Genomic DNA, 23,484 nt, shown 5'->3' on the forward strand with positions numbered 1-23,484 from the left:
CGCTGCAGCTCCAGGCCTCCCCTTCTTGCTTTTCTTCCAGTTTGCCTGCCACACTCCCGCTTCAGGGACTTTGTACTTACTGTTCTTTCTGCCGGGAAGGCTTTTTCCCCAGATGCCTTCAGAGCTTATTCCTTTACTCCATTCAAGTCTTTGCACAAATATTGCCTTACCGGAGACCTAACCCATTTAAATGGTCACTCGCAGTCTCCCAGCCGGTTTTGTTTTTCTCTATAGACTTCTTACCACCTGACATTAATTCTTTACTTGTTTATTATCTATCTTTGCCTCTAGAGTATCAACATCATGAAAGTAAGGACTTTGTTTTGCTCACTGCTGAGCCTCTGGCACCTAGAGCAGTACCTGGCGTCCGCTAGGTACTCAGTAAATGTCTGTTGAATGAAGAAGGCGTAAGGAATTCTAGGCACAGGGAAAGGCAATGTAAAGGCGCAAAGGTGAGAAGAAGTGTGGGGCGCGGGCTGTGCATGGGAGATTGTGGGATGTGAGGGGACAAGGGGAGGCAAGGGGTTAGCGCACGAGGCCAAACCTTCCTAGAGGGTTTAGATTTTCTCCTGAAGCCTATAAGGAGCCATTGCAGGATTGGAAGGAGGGAGCAGGGCAGCTGGGGTGGGACCTAAGAGCAAGTCCGTAGGCAGAGACACCGGTTAGATACCTTTCTTACTGATCTAGGTAGGAAACGACAAAAGCCTGAATTGCTGTTTTCCCAGCACTGGTCATTGTCATTATGGAGCTCTCGTGTGCATGTGTGTGTGTGTGTGTGTGTGTGTGTGTGTGTGTGTGTGTGTACAGGATGGGCAACCCAGTCCAAGATTACAATGGGTCAGGATGAGTGTTGTGACTTGTGAGGCAGAGGGAGCCCAGGAGGAAACCTGAATAGCCTAGGGGTTTGGAAGTTCTCCATGAGGAAGTTGACACCTGAATGAAGAAGAATTAACCGAGTAGAGAGGGAAGAGGAGCATCTCAGGCAGCAAGAACGAATGTGTGAAAACGTGAAGACAAGAAAGGACATCTTTGAGACACTGAAAGGAGCTCAGGTATTGCGTTTAAGGTAGGAAATATTGAGACTTGGCCTGCAGAGGTAGATGGAGGTCACAGGATAGGTTGTTCAGGGCTCTATCTAAACTGTTCTAGTTATTATTGCTGTGTAACAAATCACACAAAACTAAGTATTTTCAAACAGTCATTTTATTCTTTCGTGGTTTCTATGGCTTAGGAATTTGGGAAGGGCTAAGTGGGGCAGTTCGGGCTCAGGGTCTTATGTGGTTGTACACAGATGGTGGCAGGAGCTGAAACAGGTGGAAGCTGAAGCAGATGCAGACTAGCTGGGCATCTTTTTCTCAAGTCACGTCAGGGCTTTTCCATGTGGTCTCTCCACATGGACTACATTGAGCTTTCTCACATAATGGCAGCCTCAGCGCAATCAGACTGTTTACTCGGTGGCTGAAGGCTTCAAGAACGAGTATCTGAGCAAGCAAAGTGGAAGCTGCATTGCCTCTTATGACCCTAGCCTCTGAAGTCACACGGTATCACTCCTGCAGCACTATATAGGTAGAAACATTCACAGAAGACCATCCAGTTTTAAGAGGCACAGACCCTACCTCTTGATGGGCAGAGTGTTAAAGTCACATTGTATGAAAAGCGTGTGGGATGGGAGATATTGTCGAGATATCTTTGGAAAATATAACCTACAACACATGCTATATTAAGGAGTTTGGTGGGCTTCATCTAAGGCAATGAAAAACCTTTTTGGTCTTTCAAAGTAGGGGAGTGATATTTGTGATTTTTAGGAAGATTATTCTGACTCTGCAGGACGAAAAGCAGTGGGACCAGTTAGGAAGCTGTGCCATGATCCTGGTGAGACATGCTGGTGGCTTGGACTAGAGTCATGTTTTGGGGATGAAGATACTGGTTAAAACTTGGACACCGGGCTTCCCTGGTGGCGCAGTGGTTGAGAGTCCACCTGCCGATGCAGGGGACACGGGTTCGTGCCCCGGTCTGGGAAGATCCCATGTGCCGCGGAGCGGCTGGGCCCGTGAGCCATGGCCGCTGAGGCTGCGCATCCGGAGCCTGTGCTCCACAATGGGAGAGGCCCGTGTACAGCAAAAAAAAAAAAAAAAAAAAAAAAAAGACTTGGACACCAGTTAGATATGGGTAGAGATTGTCAATGATGATAAGATACTGAGCTTTGGCATCTGGCTTGGGCAACTGGGTGAATGGTGATGCCATTTACTTATAGGGAGAACACTGGAGGAGCAGTAGTAGGTTTGCAAGAAATTGATGGGATCAGTTTGTGCTTGGTGATGTTGAGTAGGTGGTTACATATTCCTATGTATCTGGAATCATGACAGTTGGGCTGGTGATATACTTTTGGGAATCATCAGTGAATAGTAGTTGAAATCACAGTAGCAGATGAGATGATCCTGGGACAGGATATAGAAAGGGAAGAGAAAAGGGCTTTGGATAGCATTCTTGGAACTCTTAGAATTATAAGAATCCTTAGAGTACCAACGTTGGGGGAGAGGTATTCTGCAAAAAAGGTGGAGAAGCAGCATCCAGAGAAATAGGGAAACGTGGAGAGGGTGAGTGGAAGAGAGCAGTTTGAGGAGTCCGTGGCCAACAGTGTCCAGTCTGCTAAGAGGTCAAGCTAGATAGGACTGAGCGGAGTTGTTTGGATTTATCAACATGAAGATCACTGGTGACTTTGGAGAGGGAAATTTCAGGGCAGTGAGGGGGGAGTCAGATTTCAGAGAGATCGTTTATTTATCCAGCATGATTTATTGAGTATCAACTCTGCCTAGTTCTGGGTTAGGCCCTGGGGATACAAGGATAACTGTTACCCAATCTCTACCCTCACATAGCTCACAGTTGATGGGAGGGACAGATATGTAAGGAAATATACATAGGAAAGGCAGTGCACCCAAGGGAGGTGGGTTTACACTCAAAAGTAGCCTTTCTCGGAAGAACTGTTAAATAAAATATGGAATGGAACATCGTTGGAATTGACAAGAAGGAGGTCAAGGGGAACTTTGGCAGGCTTTTCACTGGAGTAGTGGAGCAGATGTCAGACTGCATTGTGGAGAAAGGGCAGGGAAGGGAATATAGATGTGTTTCCTAGAAGATGGACCCTGGAGGCAAGGAAGGCCGTTGTTAGTGGAAGGGACCAAAGCTGAGGGGGGAGTTTATGGGAAAGACTTAAGCCCGCCTTAGGTTGGTTTGGGGGTGCGTTTCTGGAAAACTTGAATGAAATATTCATACCCTACAATAAAGTCTTCCCCACGGTTGGAATACTTGGGATCCTGGAGCCAGCATTTCGGTCCCTTGAACAGTCCAGGGTGCATCCTCATCCCTTTGAAAGGCAACGGTGCATGGTGGTGAGGAGCACGGCATCAGGCAGGTTAACTTCATTAGTCTCAGTTTCCTCATCTGTAGAATAGGACTCTACCTCACAGAGGCGTGATCTATATTTCTACCATACTTTCACCCTTTCCTATTCATCAGTGACAAATTTCGGGAGAGCATATATGATTTCTACTTCTGTCCGGGTGGCTTATGTTTCCTTTACAGGTGTAGTCCTCCTTTAGAACTGCTGATAAACTAACTACAGCCCTAGATAAGCTAGTGTTGCTAATAGACCTTGAAATCATTTACGGATTATTGCTTAGGTAAGTTTTTTGTATGCATGGGTGACTTCACTCATTGCATGGTCAGGGTAATCACATGCCGCCCTCTCTACCAGGAATTCCACCTCCCTTCCCCCCACCCCAGCATCAGCCTCTGTACACTCAGTGCAGGTAACAGTGGTCCTGGTGCCCACCTGTACCCACTTCACTCCCCCAGACTGGATGAGTTGCCTTTCATAACACCTGATTCTTGTATTCGCCCAAGTTTACTTTTCTGGGAAGTCTGGGGACTGGGTCTTAAAGATTCTGCACAGGGTCTGGAACACAGTGGGTTCAAGCTCAATCCATGCTTATTGGATGGATGGATGCATGGAAGAATGAACGGATGAATGGATGAATTCTGAGTTCTGAAGGAACCTTGCTGTCCCATTCAGGGCTCTATAAATGGTTACTTTTCCCAGCCAGAGGGGTGTGCATTCAGCCCCTCCTGAAGCTGATTACTCTGACTTCTCAGAGCTCTTTGAGGATTGCTCCAGTTCTCTGCAGCCAGGAAGCCCTGTTACCCCAGGGGGAGATAGACCCACTCCCCGGCCCACATCCTTGCATGCAAATGGGGGGCATATAGTGTAGTGGAATGTGTACAAGCTTTTGAGCTGGCCACTGGCTGAGTGACCTCGGTTTTCTCAATTGTAAGATGAAGATAATAAACCTACTCTGTCAGATTAAATTAGATGATGTATGTAAGAATGTCAGCGACCCTGTGACCCAGTTTTTTTGGTCTAGATTTCTGCCCTTTGTTAATGGGACGTTTTATCTCCTGTGTATTCGGTCTGCCTGCTGTACCCGTCAGCCAGCAGCACACATGCGGGGCCGCCTGTGAACAGACTACTCTTTAGGGGTCAGGCGGTCTCGGCATCCCTGACGCTTGACCCTCGTGATCTGCGTGTAGTAGGTGGTTTTCAGTGAATGTCGGCTGGAGGAGTGAACAGAAGGTACAGCTCCAGATTCAGCTTGGCCGAGAAAGGCATTGCATCTCTTGGCTCTCAGGGTGTTGGGGGCTGAGGGCCACTGTGGGGCCCGGGCAGAGGGGAGGGCGGCTGCTCGAGCCACTTGTGGATGCTGTAGGACTTCAGATCTCTGAGAGCTTTGGCCACTGTCCTCGGGCAGCTTTTCCTGGTACTGGAAGACTTCGTGTCCTTGTGGCTAATGAGGTGGAACAGCCAGATGCTGGGCCCCCAACTGCCTTTTGCCCTTTGAACTTTCTACTTGGAAGCTAGTTGCCCCTTCCAGAGGGATTATCCATTTTAAGCTGGGAGTGAGGAAGCTTACATTTCTTTTTTTTTAATAATAAATTAATTTTATTTATTGTTTAATTTTGGCTGCGTTGGGTCTTTGGTGCGGTGCGCGGGCTTCTCATTGCGGTAGCTTCTCCTGTGGCAGAGCTCGGGCTCTAGGCTCACAGGCTTCAGTAGTTGTGGCGTACAGGCTTCAGTAGTTGCGGTGTGCGGGCTTCAGTAGTTGTGGCACGTGAGCTCAGTAGTTGTGGCTTGCGGGCTTAGTTGCTCGGCGGCATGTGGGATCTTCCCTGACCAGAGCTCGAACCCATGTCCCCTGCATTGGCAGGCGGATTCTTAACTACTGCGCCACCAGAGAAGCCCAGGAAGCTTACATTTCATGTTCCACATTCACAGCAGCAAGGGGACTAGAGTCAGAGCACTGAGGTCTTTCTGGTATGGGGTCAACGTGAACTTCGGAACAAACTCTTCACCAGCAGGGAGGGAAGTGGAGCTCTGTGCTGGCCTGATCCCCAAAGCTTTTGAGGGGCTCACCTTTGGTCTCTTCCTTTTTCTATTCTCTTTCTCTCTGCCTCAGAAGAGGCTAAGGGAACAGCCTAGAGGAAGCTGGGGAAGGAGCTAGGGACAGTGGGTCCCAACCTCGGCTGACCGTTGGAGTCACCTAGCGGGTTTAAAAAAAACACTTGGGACTTCCCTCGTGGTGCAGTGGATAAGACTCTGTGCTCCCAATGCAGGGGTTAGGGTTCAATCCCTGGCCAGGGAACTAGATCCCACATGCATGCTGCAACTAAGGAGCCCACCTGCTGCAGCTAAGACCTGGCACAACCTGATAAATAAATAAATAAATATTAAAAAAGAAAAACTCCTGGCCCCTTCCTTTCCCTCTCTTTTCCCCCAGCCAAATAACTCTGAACCACTGGGCAGAAGAATGGAAATTAGCTTGGAGAACAAGACTTGAGGAAGCAGAAGTTTCCTGCTGAGGAGGACTGTTGGGGGCCTTGGGAAGAAAGGTTCTCAATTGTCACCATGCTTTAGAATCACCCAGGGAACTTTAAAAACATGCCGATGCCTGGCTCTACCCCAGAGCTTGACTTCATTGTCCTGGGTGGGGCCCGAGCACTGAACTTGGTTAAAGCTTGTAGAGCGATGCTAGTGTGGAACCAGGAACGCTGAGTTAAGTGAGGGCTTGGGCTTGCTGTGATCAAGGTGGCTCTCTAAGTGATGATTTTGTTTTGTGATGACCTAAGGTAGCCCAGAGCAGGCAAATCATCAGGCTCCGCTGGGGAGCCCCGTCTCAGACCTCCTGAACCAGAACTTCAGGGGTGGAGCCCCAGAGCTGGGGATCCTCAGGCGATCCTGATGTTCAGTCAGCCTTGGGGACCCATTTCTGAGAACCTGAACTGGACCTAGCTGAGCAAACCAGTAAGGATCCTGTTACCAAGGACTCGCTGGCTTTGAGGCGGAAGCCGATGGAGCAGTTAATCGGTGAGCCTCCTGGTGCAAAGTGCTTGCTTGCTCCCTCCTGTGGTGCAGACCCACAGCAACTAAAGTGCTGGCTAGGCCCCAGAAGGCAGGATGGGAAGCTCTGATCCAGTGACCCACAGGGCTTATGCTCCGTGTGTCTTCTTGCCGGATGCTTTCCCCCCTGAAGCCTGAGTAAGCGACATGGTTATGTAGCCTGAAAAGGTAAAAGTGTGTGAGGACCAGCTGCTATCTGAGAGATACAGCGGTACCTAGGAAGGGTGGAAGAAACAATCGATCAAGGAATCAAGAAGAAAAAGTGATTTTTAAGATGCAGAGAGTATCCTAAACCAGCATTCAACAACAAAAAACAAAACAAGCAGTAAAGAAAACAAGGAAAAACTTGAAATATCTGGCTTTAGGCAGAAGAGCTGAGGCTTTTTTGGAGAGCTTAAATCTGGTCCTTCTGAGGGAACAGCCTCGGTAGAGTATTCTGGAGACATCTGGTTATTCGCGGGCCTGAGTGTACCAGTTAAGGGGCTGGACTTCTCCCCAGCAGTGTGACTCTGACTATGCATAGACTAGCCTAATGCAGAGACGGGTGGTTTTTCTTGAGTAACATGTGACACAGAGATTGCTCACCCCAATTAAGCCCACAGGCCGCTATACTTCTGCTGATTGCTGGGGAATGAATGACGTCACCAGTCAGAAGACACATGAGATATGTCACTGGTGACTTTGAAGTTCACGATAGCAAACGGAGTGGCAGGTGGAATCTTCATCTCTTTGTCACTTGAAGTCTGTGTATGTGAAAGAAAACAGAGAACACAGAACTGAGTCCTGGAATGTAAATGCTAGGATACCAGAGGATACACTCTGGTGAGGGATGGAGCAGATGTTATAGAGATTGGGAGAGATGCACTTAATAAAGGTTTAAACTGAAATTTTAGAGGAAGGGGAAAAATACACAGATAAAAGTATACATCTGGGTAGTTTGGAGGCTATGAGGTATTATAGAGAAAGAAGAATAAAGTTGGAAAAATTGCTCAGTAATGCATTTGGAGAAGCTAGAAAATTGGGAGTGATGCTTTTGGACTCATCAACATTTCAATGAGGCTAATAAACACATTTGCTTTTTACATTTACTGCAAGGAGGAAACAATTTATTTGATTAGAATATGACAGCGACAGAGTATACCTTGTTTGGGCTTCTCTGATGGTGCAGTGGTTGAGAATCTGCCTGCCAAGGCAGAGGACACGGGTTCGAGCCCTGGTCCAGGAAGATCCCACATGCCGTGGAGCAACTAAGCCCGTGCGCCACAACTACTGAGCCTGTGCTCTAGAGCCCATGAGCCAAAACTACTGAAACCCGTGCACCTAGCGCCCGTGCTCCTCAACAAGAGAAGTCCGTGCACCGCAACAAAGAGTAGTCCCCGCTCGCCACAACTAAAGAAAGCCCATGCGCAGCAGCGAAGACCCAACACAGCCAAAAAAAAAAAGAGTATACCTTGTTCAAAAGTGATGGATTTGCTAGAAAAGCTGAGATTGATATAGTATATCAAAGAGAGATGTACTTGTATGAGGATCTGCTATAATAAGGGATGCCTGCTGCCTCTGGGCAAGGTTACTTTTTGATTCTTTTGATTGCAGTGAGAGGGAAACTTCAGGACCAAGACACAGAGACCTGTCAAAGGATTTCACCTCCCCTTTCTCTCTTTCCCAACAAACGTAATGGACAGTACTACCCAGTACTGCCTCCAGCTTTTTGCCTGCAGGAGGGCTGCTTTTCACAACTAAACAGGAGAAGTCTCTTCCTTCCTCATTACAGATACGTGGCCCATCTCTTAGAAAGGACACCAAGGCCCTGGCCTCTGTTAATCCCATCTGCTTACCTTGGGAAGAAGAATTATTACATAGTGCTATCAGAGGGCTCTCAGATACCAGTTAGGGATTTTTCCTGAAGATCTCCCATAGTAAAGTACATGGAAATAAACCTCCATCCTAAGGGAAGAAGCATGGTGAAGAGAACACGAAGATAAAAGCAAAAAGAAGTAGGAATGATGTAACGGTGGGCATTTACTGCACACTCTCAGGTCAGAAGAATAAGTGTTTTGCTTTCCTCATAAAAATCATAAAATTTGTATGAAAGGGAAATATGGTAGCAATGGAAGCTTCAATTCCCTGAGCATCTTTTGCTAAAATCAGTTGCGTTCTATTAGAAGCAGTACCTCTCTACATTAAAAAAAAATGGTTTATTATGGAAGATTTCAAACATATACAAAAGTAGAGCAAATTGCACAGTGAACTCCCAGGGTTCAAGCACCAGCATCAATGATTATCAACATCTATGCTCCAACCATCCCTTCCTCACCCACACTAGATTATTTAAATCATATCCAAGACATCAAACCATTTAACCCATAAAGGCTTCAATATGTATCTCTAAAGGATAAGGATTTATTATTATTATTATTTGACATAACCAGAGGCAATGTGGAATCCTTGTGAGGAAGTGATTATGCCTTCTCAGAGTTTATGTCCTAGAAAAAGAAATGCTGGTTTTCCTCCAAAATGTACTCTAAATTTTAGGCAAAGAGATTGCAGAAAAGTTCAGGGCAAAGAATTACAATTTTACAGCCAGGGATTTAAAAACAGAAAAAAACCCAGGGGTATCTTCAAAATGAAATTCTTTTTTTTTTTTTTTTAATATTTGTTTATTTATTTCGGCTGCACCAGGTCTTAGTTGTGGCATGCGGGCTCATAGTTGCGGCATGCGGACTTTCTAGTTGCGGCCTACACGCGGGATCTAGTTCCCTGACCAGGGATCGAACCTGGGCCCCCTGCATTGGAAGTGTGGAGTCTTACCCACTGGACCACCAGGGAAGTCCCTTCAAGATGAAATTCTGATACAATAAATTATCTTATTTAGGAAGCATAGGAGAATTATCTGAAGAAAGTGGTGTGATTGAACACATTGATTTTTTAAAAAACTAATTGATTTTAAAATTTTTATTTATTTATTTTTTAATTTTTGGCTGTGTTGGGTCTTCATTGCTACGGGCTTTCTCTAGTTGCAGTGAGCGGGGGCTACTCTTCTTTGCAGTGTGCGGGCTTCTCTTTGTGGTGGCTTTTCTTGCTGCGGAGCAGGGGCTCTAAGCACGCGGGCTTCAGTAGTTGTGGCACACGGGCTTAGTTGCTCCGTGGCATGTGAGATCTTCCCAGACCAGGGCTCGAACCCGTGTCCCCTGCATTGGCAGGCAGATTCTTAACTACTGCACCACCAGGGAAGCCCCGAACACATTGATTTTTTTTTTTTCATTTTAACATCTTTATTGGAGTATAATTGCTTTACAATGGAATGAATGTTAGTTTCAGCTTCACAACAAAATGAATCAGTTATATATACACATATGTTCCCATATCTCTTCCTGCATATCTCCCTCCCACCCTCCCTATCCCACTCCTCCAGGTGGTCACAAAGCACCGAGTTGATCTCCCTGTGCCATGCGGCTGCTTCCCACTAGCTATCTACCTTACGTTTGGTAGTGTATATATGTCCATGCCTCTCTCTCGCTTTGTCACAGTTTACCCTTCCCCCTCCCCATATCCTCAAGTCCATTCTCTAGTAGGTCTGTGTCTTTATTCCTGTTTCACCCCTAGGTTCTTCATGACATTTTTTTCCCTTAAATTCCAATTATATGTGTTAGCATACGGTATTTGTCTCTCTCTTTCTGACTTACTTCACTCTGTATGACAGACTCTAGGTCTATCCACCTCATTACAAATAGCTCTATTTCGTTTCTTTTTATGGCTGAGTAATATTCCATTGTATATATGTGCCACATCTTCTTTATCCATTCATCCAATGATGGACACTTAGGTTGTTTCCATCTCCGGGCTATTGTAAATAGAGCTGCAATGAACTTTTTGGTACATGACTCTTTTTGAATTATGGTTTTCTCAGGGTATATGCCTAGTAGTGGGATTGCTGGGTCATAAGGTAGTTCTATGTGTAGTTTTTTTTTTTTTTTTTTTTTTTTGCGGTATGCGGGCCTCTCACTGTTGGGGCCTCTCCCGTTGCGGGGCACAGGCTCCGGACGCGCAGGCCCAGCGGCCATAGCTCGTGGGCCTAGCCGCTCTGCGGCATGTGGGATCTTCCTGGACCGGGGCACGAACCCATGTCCCCTGCATCGGCAGGCGGGCTCTCAACCACTGTGCCACCAGGGAAGCCCCCTATGTGTAGTTTTTTAAGGAACCTCCATACTGTTCTCCACAGTGGCTGTATCAATTTACATTCCCACCAACAGTGCAAGAGGGTTCCCTTTTCTCCACACCCTCTCCAGCATTTATTGTTTCTAGATTTTTTGATGATGGCCATTCTGACTTGTGTGAGATGATATCTCATTGTAGTTTTTTTTTTTTTCATTGTAGTTTTGATTTGCATTTCTCTAATGATTAATGATGTTGAGCATTCTTTCATGTGTTTGTTGGCAGTCTGTATATCTTCTTTGGAGAAATGTCTATTTAGGTCTTCTGCCCATTTTTGGATTGGGTTGTTTGTTTTTTTGTTATTAAGCTGCATGAGCTGCTTATAAATTTTGGAGATTAATCCTTTGTCAGTTGCTTCATTTGCAAATATTTTCTCCCATTCTGAGGGTTGTCTTTTGGTCTTGTTTATGGTTTCCTTTTCTGTGCAAAAGCTTTTGATGAGCTCAGATTTTTAGAAACGATATGCAAGAGATAATGAGAGGTGACATAATCAAGACTAAATAAATAAAGGAGTGACCCTGCAAGGAGAGTGTCCTGAAGGTTAATGCCCAGCATAAACTAAGACCTGAAGAAGTTACTAAGGCCAACAAAAGTTTCCGAGAGCAATGTTCAGAGTGAGAACAGCAGGGGCAAGGCTGGATGCTCTGGGGGCAGTTAGATCTATGATAACTAGATGGTGGAAAGGAGAGGCCACAGTCCCACTTTTCCTCTAACTTGACCTGCAGAAGGATTGCTCACCTAAGAAAGGGTTCAATAAAAACCCAACAGGCCGATAGATCTAGGCCAACAAAAAACAAGACCAAGAGAGTTGAGGAGCTAGTAATAAAGCGTGTCATTGCTTTAAATGTTTTTAACTATCCACTTGCAAACAAATGGAAAGAATTTATAATTAGTTGAGATGACAGAATGACTACTAGGCATCTCCAGGACCTTGGAGAACAGGAAGGGTATAAAAAGGAAACTGTTGACTGACCTATTAGTTTCCTATTGCTGCTGTAGCAAATTACAACCAATTTAGTGGTTTAAAACAACACAAATTTATTATTTCACAGTTCTGTAGGTCAGAAGTCTGAAAAGGGTCTCACCGGGCTAACATCAAGGTGTCAGCATTGCTATGTCCCTTTCTGGAGGCTCTAGGGGAGAATCCATTTTCTTGCCTTTTCTAGCTTCTAGGGGCTCATAGCCCCCTTCCATCTTCAAAGCCAGCAGTAGCTAGTCAAGTCTTTCTCACATCAAAAGTCTTTCACATGGGCTTCCCTGGTGGCACAGTGGTTGAGAGTCCACCTGCTGATGCAGGGGACATGGGTTCATGCCCTGGTCCGGGAAGATCCCACATGCCGCGGAGCGGCTGGGCCCGTGAGCCATGGCCGCTGAGCCTGCGCATCCGGAGCCTGTGCTCCACAACGGGAAAGGCCACAACAGTGATAGGCCCACGTACCGCAGAAAAAAAAAAAAAAAAAAAGTCTTTCACACTGACTCTTCTGTTTCTCAGGGCCACTGTGCCTACCACAAGTGATAACCTGGCTTTCCAAGAAAGAGAAGGAGGGACTTCCCTGGTGGCGCAGTGGTTAAGAATCCGCCTGCTAATGCAGGGGTCACAGGTTTGAGCTCTAGTCTGGGAAGATCTCACATGCCGCAGAGCTACTAAGCCCGTGTGCCACAACTACTGAGCCTGCGCTCTAGAGCCCGTGAGCCACAACTACTGAGCCCGAGTGCCACAACTACTGAAGCCCATGTGCCTAGAGCCCGTGCTCCACAACAAGAGAAGCCACTGCAATGAGAAGCTCGCACACCGCAACGAAGAGTGGCCCCCGCTTGCCGCAACTAGAGAAAGCCCACACACAGCAAGGAAGATCCAACGTAGCCAAAAATCAATAAAGTAAATAAATTTTTTTAAAAAAAGAGAAGGAGGTGGATTCTGAGCATGCTGCACTGGTAATCTGAGGTTGATTCCTCCCCAAATTCTAGGCTCATCTGTTAAACCTGGTTAGCAAAGTGTGAAGGGAAGAAAGGAGGATCTCTAGTAACCCGTATAGATTTGCTAAAAACAAGCTAACCTCATTTTTTGTTCAATTTTAATTTTTTATTCAAGTGTAATATACAAAAGGAACTGTACACATGTCATAAGTGTACAGCTTGATGAATTTTCAAACTGAGCACACATGTGTAACCAGCATCCACATCAAAAAGGCAGCCCCCTGAACCTCTCGTGTGTGTCTCCCAGTCACTCCCCTGTGCCCCCCATGCACACGCTAAGGGAAATCACTGTTCTGACTTCTAGTAGCATAGATTAATTTAGCCTGTTTTGATGTAAATGGATATAAAGGGTATGTACTCTCTTGTGTTTGGCTTGTTCACTTAATACATTTATGACATTCATCCATAATTTTGTCTGTAGCTGTAGATGGTTCTTTCTCATTTGCTGTTTAGTATTCCATTGTATTCATTTAGCCATTCTATCGTTGATTGGCATTTGGGTTGTTTAAATTTTTGACTATGACAATGGTATAGCTATGAACATTCTAGCATATATATGTACTAATTTCATTTGAATCATTATTTGATAGCATCATTAGATTTCTAGAGCAGAGACATGTGTATACAGATTTCAGAGAGGTTCTTGGCAAACTCTTGTGATATTCTTGTTGACAAGGTAGAAAAAGGTGGACTAGATAAAAAAAAAATAGTTTGGTGGATTCCTGGTTGACGTTGTGGAATAATGACAGCAGAGAGGAAGGTCTATAGTGATAGACTACAGGGCTCTGCCTATCCTAGTCAACATTTTTATAAGTGACTTCAGTGAAGATCCAGAAAGTTTGCTAATCAGATTTACAGATTTCACAAAATTGAAGGCATTTGAACTAACTGATTAAAATGAAGGGGGAACTCCATTTCTGATAAATGGAAGTGATGCCTAAAAATTCAGAGAGGAAAGTTACTAGGAACAAGTGTAAAGCCCCATATTTGGGATTAAAAAAAAAAATCACTTTTAATAGGCCCAAACACAGGGAGAGGGAAAAGCCGATCAGTTTGGGAGCAAAAAAGGAGTTACAGTTGACGAGTTCAAACTGAGACTCCGTAGCCTGCAACAGTAGCTGGAGTTTTCTGTGTGGGTCTCAGTTTCCAGGGAGACACTGACAAAGTGCAATTAATACAGAGGAGTGAACTGGGCCGGTGAGTGGGAAACCATATTTATCACACAAGATGTTGAAGAACATAGGTCTTTGGACTGAAGAGGGAAGACTAAAGGGGAACGGGATGTCAGTCTTTAATGATAAGAAGGGCTTATCGTGATGTGTGAGAGGCTTCAGTTTGATGCTTTGTGGCTCCAGAGGAGAGGTCCAGGACAATTAGCTAGAAGTTGCGAGGGAGATGTTTTTGGCTGGGTGGGAGGAAGAGCTATTGGTCTCTTTACAGACGGCATGAGTGGCCTAATAAATTGCTGAGGTTTTTACAGTCCCTGGGAATTTGAAGGAGAAAATGGCTTAAATAGCAGCCTAAGTTGTGTGTTATGTTGTATGTATTTAAAACTAATGGTGCTGGGAGAACTGTAGGCTGAATGTTCTTTTTCAGGGACTGTTTAGTTTGAGCATCTAAACTAAATCTGGGCGTCTGATCCTGAATGGGCCCGCAAGCTTTGTTCACTTCTGGATCAAGCCAGGCATCTGCTCTCCTTGCTTTTAGTTCTAGAGCTGATGCTGGGCCTTAGTGCTGGAACTAGCCTCCTCCTCCAGGGGCTCATGGAGGCTAGGTTTCATGACCATTCAGGAGCATCTCTTTAGATGATTATAGGAGTGACTTCTTCTCAGCTGCTTCTTCCTTCAAAGCAGGGGTCAAAGCAGGAATGGAGGTGCACCTGGATCAAGGGTCTGAGGTGATTTTCAGCCCATCTTTCTGTGGTCTTGGCCCAGTGTTGGGTGGAGATTGAATTGCACCTAGAGGTAGGAGAGTAGGGCATCTCTGTCCTTGAGGTTAACTTGCAGTTGCCTCCATATTATTCTAACCCCATGTCCTACCCCCACCCCCTTCCCTGCCTCTGAAGCAGGAGGTCAGGCTCCACTTCAAGAACAGTGCACTTGGCTGGGCTCTGAGGCCACCGGTCAGCTGTATCCGCTGGGAGTGGGGACAGAGAGCCCAGTCAGCACTGCTGCCTGCCATTCCCATTTCCTGCTGCCACGGCCAAGAGGCCCTGGAGGAAGCTGAGCGCTGGGGAGGATGAGGGCCAGCGCTCTTTCCAGAGGATTCCCTTCTTCGTTCAAACCCAACCTCCTGTGCTCAATACAGAGAGCCGATCCGGGCAAGATGGTGGGTCAGTGGCTGAGAACAAAGGCTCAGGAGTGGGGGAGGAGGAAACACTGGTGGGTAAGAGGAAGGATACAGATGCATGGATATAGAAGTAGACTAGAGAAGCTGTAAGGATTAAAATGTAAACAATCCATGTATTTTCTTTTCAGAATTTGTTGTAGTAAAGGATAAGGAGTTGGCTCTTCCTTGGACAGAGCTGAGAACAGAAGCATGTGGCATGTGGTTACAGACTGACTCTGAACCAGAACCAGTCTCTTAATTCTCAAGCCTATCCCAGTTTAGTGTTGTCACCCTGGTGACCCTGAGGGCTACTCATGAATTTTTTAAAAAATCTATTTATTTTTGGCTGCATTGGGCCTTCGTTGCTGTGCGCAGTCTTCTCATTTCGGTGGCTTCTCTTGTTGCAGAGCATGGGCTCTAGGAGCGCGGGCTTCAGTAGTTGTGGCACACGGGCTCAGCATTTATGGCCCGTGGGCTTTAGAGCGCAGGTTCAGTAGTTGTGGCACACGGGCTTAGTTGCTCTGTGGCATGTGGGATCTTCCCGGACCAGGGCTCGAACCTGTGTCCCCTGCATTGGCAGGTGGATTCTTAACCACTGCGCCACCAGGGAAGTCCACCCATGAATTTTAATTAGGGGACCCCATTCCCTTGTGAATATGGTAGCTCCAGTTGTCCCAGATGCTTCTAATCCAACCTGGCTTGAGTTATATTAGTAAGCCAGCAGCAGAGCCCGAGGGTGAGGGGTGGAGGTTATAGGATGGAGAGAAGAGGCAGGAGGCAGAAGTCCAGTGGGAGTAAAGGAGGGGTGACCGGCTGAGGAGGATCAGCAGATCTGAAAGATTTGCCCGTTTTATGGGATGCTTGTGGAGACTACATGCTTGTGTCTTTATTAACGTAACACAACATTGGCCTGGAGTTATGGGTGCATTTTTGCCCAGCCCTGTGATAAGGTTTGGTTGTTCGTTGGCTTGTTTATTAGGCAGAAAGGCAAGTGTTTGTTTGGGACAGGAATGCCCCCTTTCTGCAAGAGCGGAAAAGAACTTGGGCAGTAAGGGAGGGGGAGACAGAAAGTGAGACAGCTGTTCTGAGGGGCTGCTCTTTCCTGCCTCTCAGGATGAAGTAGCCTCTGGGCCAGAGTGTGATGAGACCAGGACACAACAAAACAGAAGGGCTGGGGACACTGAGGGCCACACCACTGCCAGAACCGAGACAGGGAGTACTTGGGACTGAGTTGGTGGCCTGAAGCAGGCAAGCCCAGCACTTTCTCCTCTGGTAAGGCAGGCTGGCTCTGATCTTGTCTTCGCAGCCCTTGGGAGAATGGCTGTTAAGCCCTCCTTCTAGTGCTCCAGTTGCTGAGCTGGGAAGGAGGGAGCAGTGAAATGATCCACTTTGCCACAGCGGGGAAGGTACGGGGTATGAGGCTGCCTGCTTGTTTAAGAGGTTGGTGGGGGATTGAGGAACATTCTGCTGAATTTCAGACTTGTTTCTTTTGATTTTCTTCCCTCTTGAATTTCTTCTTCTGAAGCAGCAGATTATAGCTTTTTTGGGGGGGTGGGGTAGTAGATTTCTCTGAGATTCTGGTGAAAGTTATCGACCCTTTTCTTAGAACAATGCATATTCTTTGGACATATGTACAATAACACTTTACAAAGAATTTCAGGCCTGTGGAAGCCCTAGGTTAAGAACCCTGCCTCTAAGGGCAATCCATGAATTTTGCTGAAGCTCATCCAAGTAAAGGGATTGCTTCTACCCCAGGATAGAAGGACTTGAGGAATGTTTGTGGCTCTGACTTTTGCATTGTCCAGTCAGGAAAAATGCCCCATCCCCCTTCTGTAGGAACCTCAGTTCCAAGAGTCTTTCCAAGCATGAAAACAAGCAGCTGAGCTGGCCGGCAGTAGCAGGAAGTCTGGCCTCCAGCCTAATCCTGGCCACACATCCTGACCTGCTAGCCCAGACGTTGGATAAGTCACAACAGGACTCATCAAGGTTAACAGTAATCCCACAGCATCAGAGTGCTGGGTCCTGGAGCCCATATAAAGGGATACAGGGCTGGAGGGGGTGAGAGACCATGACTTTTCAGAGCCAACAGCTGGAACACATCATTAATCCTGTTCCGCTACCAGTTGCCTCCTATTGCTGTGAGCACTTTTGCATGTAAGCAAATCCAGTCGCTTTGTTTTGTGTCTCTTGTATAAGTGCTGAGGGCGTGCGTGTGTGTGTGTGTGTGTGTGGTGTGTTGCTGTGTACACAGGTGCTCAGCACATGCCTTTGAATGATAATGGTGAGGGCATTCTGGGCAGAGGTTTCCAATGAAGAGCAGGTCAGAGCCCATACAGTTCTGTCTTTGGCCAAAGGGTCTATTTTGGTGACTGGTACCAGAAAAACTGCTTGGGGGTCTAAGGCCCTCTGGACGGTGGGGCCAGTCACCAATCAGTATTATTTTTCTTTCAGGTCTCTTAACCTTCATTAACTGTGCCTATGTCAAGTGGGGAACCCTGGTACAAGATGTTTTCACCTACGCAAAAGTATTGGCGCTGATCGCCGTCATCATCGCAGGCACTGTTAGACTTGGCCAGGGTAAGAAGTAAGAGTGACAGCAACTAATGTCTGTTAAGCATTTTCCGTACGCCATACTCCTCTAAGTGACCTCTGTGCATGATTTCATTTAATGGGTACTATTATTATTCCCATTTTATTTTTTTGGCCATGCCCCAAGGCTTGCAGGATCTTAGTTCCCCCACCGGGGTTGAACCCGTGCCCCCTGCCATGCAAGCACTGAGTCCTAACCACTGGACTGCCAGGGAAGTCCCTGAAGTCCCTAGCTTAAGTAGTGGAGCTGAAATCTGTACCCAGGCAGACTGAGCCCAAAGCCTGTCCTGTCATTTCTCTGCATGATGCCTCCCAGAGGAGGTTGATCTGGGCAAAAAGGAGCCATATCCCGGGAGCCAGCTTTTGCAGATTGTCGAGCCCAGTGCTGTAGCTCTGACTGTTCTCCCCTTGGGAGCGGACAAGGGCAGAAATGAACCTCTTGTACCCACTCCTCTACCAGTTTCCAGGTGTGAACACCTCCCCTGCAACTACTCTGTTGACTGGGCATACTGAGCCCTGCCCTTCCTCCACTCCGTATCAGCTGTCTGGGTTAGGAAGGGGGCAGACAGAACTGCATCACCCCTGTTCTCCAGCCCTCTGCTCTGTCGTGGATCCTTACTCTAGAGAGCCACTGGGGTCCTTCCTGTCAAGACCCCTGTGCTGCTCCCTGCACTCTGGCCCATTACTGTAGATGTCTCTCTTCCGCTCCCCATTCTTTCACTGGTACCCTTGCTGCCAAGGTGTTGTAAGCCACACACATTCTATTATCGGCACATTCTTCCTTTCCTTTACCGGATCACCTTGTAGTTGGGGTGTAGGCCACTAATCCTTCTGCCTTTCCATATTCTCTGGGTTCCAGGAGCCTCGACTCACTTTGAAAATTCCTTTGAGGGTTCATCATTTTCAGTGGGCAACATTGCTCTGGCACTGTACTCGGCTCTGTTCTCCTACTCGGGCTGGGATACCCTCAATTATGTCACCGAAGAGATCAAGAATCCTGAGAGGTAGGTACCTCACCATCAACTTTCCATGGCAATGATAGCCATCATTTATTGAGCTCCTACTGTGTGCCAGACAGCATACCACAACTGGTTGATTTTATCAGTGTCATTTTAATAGACTGGAGGCCAGAGGCCCAGAGAAGTAACTTGTCCATGATCACAGTAGCAGAGCTGAGGTGAACTTTCTCATGTGTTAAAATAAAATTTTTCTTCACAGGACTTTTCTCATTTGTTCATGCATTTCTGAATTAATCAAAGCAAGTTGTACCATGTGCTTGTGTATGCTTTAATTTTTTTTTTTTTTTTTTTGCGGTACGCGGGCCTCTCACTGTTGTGGCCTCTCCCGTTTGCGGAGCACAGGCTCCGGACGCGCAGGCTCAGCGGCCATGGCTCACGGGCCCAGCCGCTCCACGGCATGTGGGATCTTCCCGGACCGGGGCACGAACCCGCGTCCCCCGCGTCGGCAGGCAGACTCTCAACCACTGCGCCACCAGGGAAGCCCCTTCCTTTCTCTTCTGATCCCTTCCTTGTTTCTCAAATTCATACTGACTTTGAATTGTGGTATTGTTTGTTTCAGGACACCATTTTTACTCTGAATTGCCCTGTAGTCAAGCAGAGTAAAAAGAACTCTGGGCAGGGAGTCAAAGGGCCTGGACCTGTCTTTCCACTGATTTGTTGGATGACCTTGAGGGAATCCCCTGCCATCTCTGCCTGCTCCGTCTGTAATTGAGGGGGTTGAATTATATGATCTCTAGAGCTTTTCCTGGCTCTGAAATTCAATGATTCTAGGACCTAAGATTTGCCAGGGAATGAGGTTTCTATAAATTTCTAAGTCAAAATAATAATAATAAACACCTTTTGGCTTTGAGAAACAGAGTATTCCTGATACACATCTAGTGCTGCAACCCTGGGAGCAGATAATAGCAGATAGAGACCTGGGTGGTGCTTCCACCTACAGGACAGAAACTGAATGACTTGAGTATTTGCCCCTCTCTCACTGTGAAGAACGTTTATAAAGATCATGGCTTTATTGGGCCAGAGGGACCTTGAGAAGTCTTTTTCTCTTGGCCTCTGGTTAGGACGGCACTCAAAGCTCTCAAACTGAGTAAGGGGGCGGGGTGCACATATTTCCCAGATTGCTTGCTCAGATACACATTGTTCTTTCTACTGAGGACCTATATTATTCTCTGGCGAGGCTAGATTGCAGTTTTCCTCTATAATTTCTTCTTTCATATTTAACCTTAATACAAATTTTTCAGTGTTGAGAGTCTTAGAGGAGGAATCCTGATACTAAGAGACCTCTAGAGTAAAACAAACAAAACTTTCCTGTGCTATTATCATGCTGTGACAGTCATCTGTTAATCCTTTTTCCTTTTTTTGTGTAGGCCTTTCTCCGAATGTGATGTTCCTTTCCCTGATGCTCTTTAGTTCTTGAGTTCAGAGCTTAAGCCACTATCCTATCCTATCCTAGGCAACTTGAAAGGCAAAAGCCCTGGGGAATTGCCACGGGAGGCCCCATCCCCGGATTAGTGGGGCGGAGTCTGAGAATGAAAGGACAGTGGGGAGGAGACTGTGGGGCTAATATATCCACTATTCTGTTTGGCTGTAGGAATCTGCCCCTCTCCATTGGCATTTCCATGCCCATTGTCACCATCATCTACATCTTAACCAATGTGGCCTATTACACCGTGCTCGACATGAGAGACATCCTGGCCAGCGATGCTGTTGCTGTGGTAAAGGATTTTCACTAGCAGAAGGGTGAGGGTGTGTTTGTGGGCTTCAGTATCGTGCTGCTCTTCAAAGTCCCAGAAAGCGGGTAGTCCTTGAAAAGAGTATGCCTAGAGTACTGGGCTTGCGAGGTCGTTAGCCCTGCTGTGGAAGAAGGGTTGGGTTGCTAGTAGGGGGCACCAGGGGGCATGCTTGTCCTTGCCTTCCATCCCCGTTAGGTCCTGCTAATGACTCTTTTCCATTCCTTTCCCTTAGACATTTGCAGACGAGATTTTTGGAATGTTCAACTGGACCATTCCAGTGGCAGTTGCGTTATCCTGCTTTGGTGGCCTCAATGCCTCCATTGTGGCTGCGTCTAGGTATGAGTGTCACCTTTTACTGAGGGGGAAAGTGAAGAGCTATGGCAGGGCAGGGCAGGACTTAACAGGACCCAGACTTTAGTCACCGCGATCCCCAAGTGACAGTCACAATGCTTTGGCCTTGTTCGCATCAGCAGCCTCCAGTTCTTACAAATCTCAGTATTGAACTCCATTCCAAATTATTCAAACCCTTTTGAAGGAGGGGATGCCAGAGAGGGAGAGCCTTGTGGCACAAGAACCAGGCCACACCCACGTCCCCCAAGTTTCTCAGCCTCTCCTATCTTACCCAAAATAGGCTTTTCTTTGTGGGCTCGAGAGAAGGCCATCTCCCTGACACCATCTGCATGATTCATGTTGAGCGGTTCACACCAGTGCCGGCTCTGCTCTTCAATGTAAGTGGTCTCAAGACTGGGGCTGAAAGCCAGATTGTGGGGGAACTTTAGTAGCAGTAGATACAACTGTTCTTAGCTCCTCAGAAGCTCTAAAGAAGATTCTAATAGAAAAACTGTTGATGGACCATCCACTGTGGGCAAGGCACTGTGCTGTAACTGCTGCAGTGGTTTATTTATTTATTTTGGCTGTGCTGGGTCTTTGTTGCAGCATGCGGACCCTTGGTTGTGGCATGCACGTGGGATCTAGTTCCCAGACCAGGGATCGAACCCGGGCCCCCTGCATTGGGAGCGTGGAGCCTTAACCACTGGACCACCAGGGAAGTCCCTGCTGCAGTGGTTCCTGAAAGAATCCATATTCTCTAAGGAATGGTGCCCTCCTCTGGCCCAGGATGAGGCATAAAGTTCATGGAATACACTGTAACGACTGCCGTGGCAGACAGTGATGTAGTGTTCAAGGGAAGAAATGGTCACTGTGGGGGTAGAGGGTGAACAAGGAAAGACTTCCTGGAGAAAGTGAATCTGAAGTGGATTTTTAAGGTTAGGGTTGCAAATGATAGCGATGGATGGGGCTTTAGGTTGAAACAGCATCAGAAAGTCCGGAGGTTAAGCAGTGTGGAGTTGGGTAGCAGAAGGTAAAAGCTGGAATTGTATGTTGGAGCCATTCTGGAGAGGCTCTGGGGCAAAAGCTATTTGAGGAACTGTTTTGAGCTGTGCTGTACAGAGGATTAACCTGGCAAGGGTTTGAAAAATGGGCTGAAAAAGGCTACTGACTTAATAGGAAAGGAGTGAGGTGTTGAAACTAAGGTGGTAAACGGGGTGGGAACAGAAAAGGACAGTTGGGGAGACTGAGGACTTGACAAGGGGGTGGATTTGTGGGAGATAAAGGGGACTGGCAAGTGCCTTGCGCGACAGGCCTTGAGAGGAGCTGATGTGGGCTTGTGCCTGCAGGGTCTCATGGCGCTGATCTACTTGTGTGTGGAGGACATCTTCCAGCTCATTAACTACTACAGCTTCAGCTACTGGTTCTTCGTGGGGCTCTCTATCGTGGGTCAGCTTTATCTGCGCTGGAAGGAGCCTAATAGGCCTCGTCCTCTCAAGGTAGGACCTCTCCATCCCACCTCTGTTGCACCCACTCCAGGGGATTCTTACATCTGTTCAGAAACCTTTGCCCGGAACTTGACGGTGGCTCCGAGTTGAGAGGAAGGGGATGACAAGAACACTCAGTGCTCTGCCGTTCACAGGTGGGGTTTTCTTGGCTGTCCACCCTGAGCTGTCTAACCTCCACTTGTTTCTTCTGTGCCCTTAGCTCAGCATTTTCTTCCCCATTGTCTTCTGCTTCTGTACCATCTTCCTGGTGGCTGTTCCACTCTACAGTGATACCATCAACTCCCTCATCGGCATCGGCATTGCCCTCTCAGGCTTGCCCTTTTACTTCTTCATCATCAGAGTGCCAGAGCACAAACGACCTCTTTGCCTCCGCAGGATTGTGGGTAAGCCTTGGGTCCTCAAGTCGGCTCAGCTATTGTACGGCCTGTTTTTTTTTTTTTTTGGCTTTTTCTGCAAATCTAGTCTCCCAAATCACCTTCGCCATAGCTCCTACCTGTTGTTGAGGCTTAACTGTAATTGTCCCCTCGGGCCCAGCCCCATTCAGTGCCACCTGAACTCAGCCCAGTTGACCTCTTCTATTTTGACACAAACTTCTCTTTGTAGCATCTGCCACATGGTATCTCCAGGTCCTATGTATGTCAGTTGCTGCAGAGATGGATTTGGAAGATGAAGGAGAGATGCCCAAGCAACAAGATCCCAAGTCTAACTAAACACCACGAGAAATCCTGAGATTTGGGCAGCAGGGGCCTCATCTCCTACTGGCTGGAGCCAAGGAAGCTGAAAAGCTCACTTCTTTGGAGGCGTCTGTCCAGAAGCCTCTTAGGCAGCTTCAACAACCTCTGAACTTGCTTTCTGAGAGATGGAGAGTAATTTATTTGTTTTGCTACATATTGTTCCGTATTTCTTTTAAAGGGACAATAAAGCAGACTGTGACGGGGAGCATGCCAGGTGTGGGCTTGGATGTTCCACTGGCACATTCCCACGTGTTAAGACATCCACTCACCTCCAGTGTGCCTGCCCACTCCTCTTTCCCACCGAAAGACCCAATAATGCTCCAAACTTCCTGTCTCCTTTAGAGAGACGTCAAACTGTCAAAGGTGCTAGACAATAAAAGGGTATGTTCCTGAGCTCTGAATGGCTTCATTTTTTAAAAATTAATTTATTTTTGGCTGTGTTGGGTCTTCGTTTCTGTGTGAGGGCTTTCTCTAGTTGCGGCGAGCAGTGGCCACTCTTCATCGCGGTGCGCGGGCCTCTCACCATCGCGGCCTCTCTTGTTGTGGACCATAGGCTCCAGACACACAGGCTCAGTAGTTGTGGCTCACAGGCCTAGTTACTCTGCG

The 23,484-nt window shown here is 47.1% G+C and overlaps 1 protein-coding gene across 2 annotated transcripts in view; it reads left to right on the plus strand.

The window, feature by feature from the left end:
- The window catches only part of SLC7A7 (solute carrier family 7 member 7), a 29,991-nt gene extending 6,720 nt beyond the window's left edge, over window positions 1-23,271 (plus strand). For both annotated transcript variants that reach the window (XM_065871049.1, XM_065871050.1), the window contains exons 3-10: window positions 17,420-17,545; window positions 18,417-18,561; window positions 20,168-20,291; window positions 20,542-20,645; window positions 20,941-21,037; window positions 21,986-22,135; window positions 22,344-22,527; window positions 22,748-23,271. In XM_065871049.1, coding sequence (XP_065727121.1) covers window positions 17,420-17,545; window positions 18,417-18,561; window positions 20,168-20,291; window positions 20,542-20,645; window positions 20,941-21,037; window positions 21,986-22,135; window positions 22,344-22,527; window positions 22,748-22,854 — 1,037 coding nt within the window. In that variant the 3' untranslated portion in view covers window positions 22,855-23,271. The remainder of the gene's footprint in view (window positions 1-17,419; window positions 17,546-18,416; window positions 18,562-20,167; window positions 20,292-20,541; window positions 20,646-20,940; window positions 21,038-21,985; window positions 22,136-22,343; window positions 22,528-22,747) is intronic.
- The last annotated feature ends 213 nt before the right edge of the window (window positions 23,272-23,484 follow it).

The sequence above is a fragment of the Phocoena phocoena genome, chromosome 2 (assembly GCF_963924675.1).
Source record: "Phocoena phocoena chromosome 2, mPhoPho1.1, whole genome shotgun sequence".
In the NCBI taxonomy this organism is placed as follows: domain Eukaryota; kingdom Metazoa; phylum Chordata; class Mammalia; order Artiodactyla; family Phocoenidae; genus Phocoena; species Phocoena phocoena.